The sequence below is a fragment of the Engraulis encrasicolus genome, chromosome 7 (assembly GCF_034702125.1).
Source record: "Engraulis encrasicolus isolate BLACKSEA-1 chromosome 7, IST_EnEncr_1.0, whole genome shotgun sequence".
Taxonomy (NCBI): Eukaryota; Metazoa; Chordata; class Actinopteri; order Clupeiformes; family Engraulidae; genus Engraulis; species Engraulis encrasicolus.
Window position 1 is genome coordinate 24,686,623 of NC_085863.1, and position 6,163 is coordinate 24,692,785.

The following is a 6,163-nucleotide window of genomic DNA, read 5'->3' on the forward strand; positions in this document are numbered from 1 at the left end:
GTCAAAATGAAGGGTTTCTTTTTCTGGTTTGACTGCTTTTCAGAAGATGGGACACCAGGTCAATATATTGTGAGCCTTCTCAACTCAAATTCAGCTGTAGAAAGACACCAAATAAATGGGGTCTATAGACAAGGTAAAATATTGTTTTCTGTAGGCTATTTTTAAAGTAGGCCTATACCCAATAACGATTCATGTAAAAACATTCGTGCTAGTCCTTAAAATATAATGGTGCTGATCAGTAGAAGAGCGCTGTCCATGGTAGCTGCGTAAATGTTCTGAGATTAGGCCTATTCTGATGTCATAATGTTAACGCGTTATCGAATTTCCCAGTTGGATTGTATGTTGCTTACAAAGACCCATTTTCAAAAAAGATAGTGAAGGGATAGCACCTAGACCTACATTTCTTGATGACAAAATGCAAAATAACGCGGATCCAGGTGGTCCACCATTGAATCTGCCGCCGGATTTAGGACAGCCAAACAGCGCAGCCACTTTTGGGAACCCTGCTGCTCACCCCGTGGAAAAAGGTTAGTAAATGCATATATGACGAGACGTGACAAAGTTAGGCCTATGTGTTCTGAGTAAAGTATGTTGTTTAATCAGATGATAGCACATCAGGTTACAGTAGCCTAGCCTATCAAATTCTCCTTTTTTTTTTTTTAAACAAACGCCCCCATGACCTCATCATGAGCCTCCCAATGCCCCATTTATTTCATCCTAAGTCTGCCAACGCCCCCCTGAGTATTGAAAAATAATAGACTAATGGCCCGCAATGTGAACTAAGCTCCGCCCCCACTCCGTTGTAGCCCTCTCAACGCCCCCTGTCCCCTGGGGCTCCCCAACGCCCCCTGGGGGGCTGTAGCGCCCCGTTGAGAAACACAAGGTTTAGCATAACCGATCAAGTTGGGTCCTAATTTAGCCCAATACACAACCCATACATTGGGTTGGAAGAAAAAGTATAGTAAAACAACATAAATAACTGAATAATTAATGTGCACCAAAAAAAACAACAATATTCCCATTAGTTAAGAACGTCATTATAATCTGTCGCATCTGAAAATTACTACTATTATCATTGTTTTATGTATACCAATGGGCCACTGACACACAGACAATGTATTATGGTTATTAAAGGGTGTGTACCCAAAAAACAAAACTCTGGTCTAGATATAACCTGTTGCTGTTCCTCCAACTCTTCATAAAAAAAGAAATACAATATAGCTTATAATATTCAGTTACAAAATGATAATGTGAAGACATCGCAAGATGCATGTAGGTAGCAATAAACTGCAATTAAATGCTTTTGTTGTTGTTGTTTGTTTTTTTCGACAGAGAGGAAGGCTTTCCTCACTGCGGAGGAGGAGGAGATCTGGGCCTCCAATGACTTGTTAGTATCTCTGTATTCATTGTTATTCACCATTAAAGCACAATTAATGACAATTGAGTTTGATAATGAGTTGTATATATTTAATTGGAATAATAAGTAGTAAATAGATGGGCAAAATGGGTGCAATGGGAGTTCAGTCCACAATTTTGCTTTAATATGTATCCCTCCTCATCTAACCTCAATACACAAAATAAACATGATGACAAACAAAAATCATACACAACATAGCAATTCTATGTATGTATATTTGTAATGAATGGCACCACCAATGGTACTAATGTTCCCTAATATTGCAGGAACACCACCCGCAAAAGCGAGCTGATTGGCCTGCTGAAGTCCAGGACTCGACTGCTGGAGACCAACGTCCATCTTCAGCAGGCCCTCAACGGCGCTGAGGACTCCTGTGCCCAACTGGAGGCTTCAAACAACGAGCTAAAGGCCCAGTTGAAGAGGTGAAATGTCAGGCCTGTCTGTAACATTATGATCTCAGTAATGTAGAAAACAAAGCAGGCATGTTCTATGGCCGTGGTTGTGTCACGGTCTCTATTCAGGGTGGTTATGACGACTCTGACTGTCATTCAGTTTGACAAACCTGCTAATAACTATACCTGCTGCATGCATCATTTAGTTAAGGAAATGAGGACTCACTCCATGCTCCTCTATTCAATGATTATTGACGATTAGTTGAACCAACTTCTTAGAATAGGCCCTGGTGTGGGAATGTCCATATGAAAGCACTTTAAGTCGACAGTATAGCTGTGTTATTGAATACATTTTGATTTATTGATTTGTGTTTTGCGTCTCTATCATCGTATTATATCGTATGTCACTTGTAGTGCACAGGTGTCGTCAAGAGCCATTGAGGCGCTGAAGCTGGAGATGGACGAGGTCAAGACCGCCCTCAGCCAGAGCCTGCAGAACCTCGGCAGCAGCCAGGCCAAATACATCCAGCTGGTGAGACTTGCTATGGGGGCAGTAGGCCAAATACATCCAGCTGGTGAGACTTGCTATGGGGGCAGTAGGCCAAATACATCCAGCTGGTGAGACTTGCTATGGGGGCAGTAGGCCCAGCTGCCGTATCATTCTCAAGGCCGGATTGAGTCACAGGCTAGATATGGCTGCAGCCGAGGGGCTCCCTCCTGCCTGGGGGCCCCTAATTGGCCAAAAGTGAAAAATTGCAGAATTGTGAAATGATAAGAATTGGAAGACGTGTTATCCTTAATTCCTAGCTCATAATTATGACACTGTCTATGTACATTTTTCAAGAAATTTGCCTTGTAGGGGCCCCACAGCAACCTGTAGCCTCGGGGGGACCAGGCCATCTGATCATTTCGGTCCTGATCATTCTTGCTGTATTGACAAATGTTGACTATTGACAAAGCAGTAGGCCTAGTCCATCTCAATACAGTGTCCAGACATAACGCTACTGCATGCAATGCTCAGGCAGATTTGCCTAATTATGTGGTGTTCCACCATCATCATCTCACTCTGTCATCTTCTATCTCATCATGTCCACAGCAACGGGAGAACAAGGTCCTTAAAGAGACTGTGGAGGCACACAACAACAAGGTAAAAAGCAGATGGAAAACAAACTAACACAACTAGATGTGCTCTGAAAGTTCAGACCTCCGCCAAGGAAGCTGTTTGACAGAACATGTGACTTGGTTACACCCTATTTATTATTTGTGGCCCCTTAATGCACGCCGTACCTCCTGTGGCACGCTGTAATAGACATTGAAAGTTAACTACTACAGTACTACACTACTATGACAGTGCACAGGGCCTTTAGTAATACATTACGACTTGGTCATTGCCATTCTGGTAACAGCTCATTTATAATGCCGTGTCTTAAGGGGTTAAGTATTTCTGCCTTTTTTTTGTGGAGTTAGACACTGGAATGTCAAAATTCGCCCGCAATTCAATTTGGGGTCGCTAGGGGTGTCTAGATTTCAAGGCTAGCAAGGGTGAAGAATCTTAAAAAAGGACTGCAATTCTATTTGCGGTCACTAGGGCGACTAGATTTGTGCGCTAGCAATGGTGAAGAACCTTAAAAAAGGTCCTGGTTCCGGATCGTGATCCAGATCACCACCAGAATTTAATCACTTGCTCCTTGGATCATTTCCAACAACTCCACCAAGTTTCAGCCAAATCCGATCGCAAGTTTTTGAGTTATCCTGCTGACAGACAGACAGACAGACAAACAGACAGACGGACAGACAAACAGACTGACAAACCAACGCGACCGAAAACATTACCTCCTGGGCGGAGATAAGAAAGAAAGAAAGAAAGAAAGAAAAATATGATGCTCATTTTCTCCTTTATTCAAACAGCACGGGATTAATCTCAAATTGTGCTTCACTTTACAGGTGTCGGATATTTCGTTTCAGCGTCGAAAGGACAAAGAAACAATGGCACTTCAAAAAAATCAAATGAAGGCCTTGAAGGTATTATTATTATCACCATCACCACTACCACCACAACTCTCTATCTGTGACTCTGCACACCATCATCATTATCATCATCATCATCATCATCATCATCATCATCATTATTATTATTATTATTATTATTATTATTATTATTACTGTCCTTAGCCTATGGCCTTTGTGCTGTGGTGTATTATACATATCGACACATATTTTCACAGGCAGAACTAAGAGGAGCGATGCTGAACATTGGAGAAAAAGGGCAAATGATAATGGAGGTAATTATGGCTATCTTACACATGCACATCATGTATAACAAGCATAAAACACAAGAAATGCACATTGAATTGAACTACTATAGCCACACCATAACACATTTTTTGTGTGGTGAGGGGCACCAACAGGAACAAATAGTGATGTTTACTAGTATGTTTACTTATCAATAAATTATTATTATTTTATTTCTCAGAGAAATGCAATGATAAGAGATCTGGAGGTGGCTGTGGATGAGTTGACGGCCATCAGAGAGGTATAAGTGCAATCTATTCCTGTTCATAATCTATCACTGCTTAAATCTAATGTCATCTCAATCTAATTGTTATGTAGCAATAGCAATAACAGCAGGATTCGTATAGCACAGTATCATATTGTCATCCAATGTGCTAGAGAGAAAAGAGAAGAAAAACATATTGCAGAAAGTAGAAAGTATTACAGAGAGTAGATAACTAACTGATAGAAGGTAGTTGAACATCAAGTTGTTTTTAAAGGGACACTGTGCAGGAAATGGTCAAAAAGGGTACTGCAACTATGCTGCTCATTGAAACTGGGCTGCCTATTGCCAAATTTGATCTTTTCATGAAAGTTTACGAAGTAATAAACTAATATTTTCTAGTATGGTCAAAGCAGTCATTTTTGAAGCTAAAAATGGCAATTTCTGGAAATTCAAAATGGCGGACCATGGAGAAGATCCCACTTTTCATGTAAGAAAAGTGCAATTTTTTCAGTCATAATGAATACTTAGAATTTTATGGTGGTGGTAAGTATTCATGAAAAAGGTAACATTAGTGAATGGGTAGCATGAATTCTGGAAATAAACAATTAAAAATCTCACACAGTGTCCCTTTAATTTCTAATTTATTAATTTATTGTCTAAACTTCTGTCTATTCATCGCTATAGGTTCAGAGGGAGAAGATCCATGATCTGGAAGAGGAGCTCGAGTTGGCCTTAATGTAGGTATCTTTCTCTCATCAGATCACACACAGTTTGCTCCAGACCATACGAGATCATGAATGAATTGCTCTTTCTTATGTTCTCCTCACTTTCAGCCATGGTGGTGGCAGCACCATGGGACATGATGGGTCGATATCAGTTGGCACCAACCATCTGTCGCTGGCGCAGGAGCTAATGAGCGGTTCCCTGGACCTGGAGAACAACAAGCCAATCAACGAGTAAGTTAGGCTTACATACTACACCCTTCCATTTAAACATTAATCAACTTAACTATTGATCTTCAGACTGACTTGAATACTTTTTGATTCTCTCGTGTGATCTGCTTCTCACTGCCTCATCATCATCATCATCAGCCAATTAAGAACGGTTTTCATGGAGACCAACGCCGAGATGGCCACTGCCCACCTTGAGGTTCCTGCAATGCAGAGGGCAGAAGCGAAACACATGGATCTCACTGCAGAGGGATCTGGCCAGGCCAAAACCAGCAGTGACCACAACAACAAGTATGCTATTAGATCTGAGCATATCCATATTTTTGTACTAAATGATTGATCTAACTTATCATAATTGCTGCTAATTGATGCTTTTTTCCTCTTTCTGTCTGATCTCGTGTTATGTGCATCTACTTCACTTCCTGCCAATCAAGTGTGCTTCAGGTGGACAAGAGCAGCAGACCTTTCCAGACGGCTCTATTGGTCACAGGGGTGGTTGGAATCGGACTTTTCACCCTGTGGAAGCTGAAATCATAATGCAGCACCTCCATCCCACCCCACCCCAACCACCAGCATCTCTCTCTCTCTCTCTCTCTCTCTCTCTCTCTCTCTCTCTCTCTCTCTCTCTCTTACTACCTGCCCACCCCTCCCACCACCTCCCACCTCTGTCATCTAACACCCACCCACCCCCCCTCCCGTCCATTTAAAATGGTCCTTGTGGGCCATTTAAAAACTATCCTCTGCCCATCCCCACCTCCCCCACCCCACCCCATTCCAAACGGCCCTTTTGTGGCCCTTATGTACCCCCCATGCCCCTCTGCACCTCCCTTGCTATCTGCAGAAAAAAATACTATAAAAATTACCCCACCCCCCTTCAAAACGGTCCTTGTGGCCCCTATGTAACCCC

General features: G+C 42.0%; 1 protein-coding gene across 1 annotated transcript; it reads left to right on the top strand.

The window, feature by feature from the left end:
- Positions 1 to 248: 248 nt before the first annotated feature.
- Positions 249 to 5,868, top strand: LOC134452058 (girdin-like). Its single transcript, XM_063202429.1, has 12 exons — positions 249 to 527; positions 1,333 to 1,387; positions 1,684 to 1,839; positions 2,224 to 2,341; positions 2,906 to 2,956; positions 3,754 to 3,831; positions 4,035 to 4,091; positions 4,283 to 4,342; positions 4,991 to 5,043; positions 5,140 to 5,262; positions 5,398 to 5,547; positions 5,691 to 5,868. The coding sequence occupies exons 1-12, from the start codon at positions 416 to 418 to the stop codon at positions 5,791 to 5,793; spliced, it is 1,116 nt and encodes a 371-aa protein (XP_063058499.1). The 5' UTR covers positions 249 to 415; the 3' UTR covers positions 5,794 to 5,868.
- Positions 5,869 to 6,163: the final 295 nt, after the last annotated feature.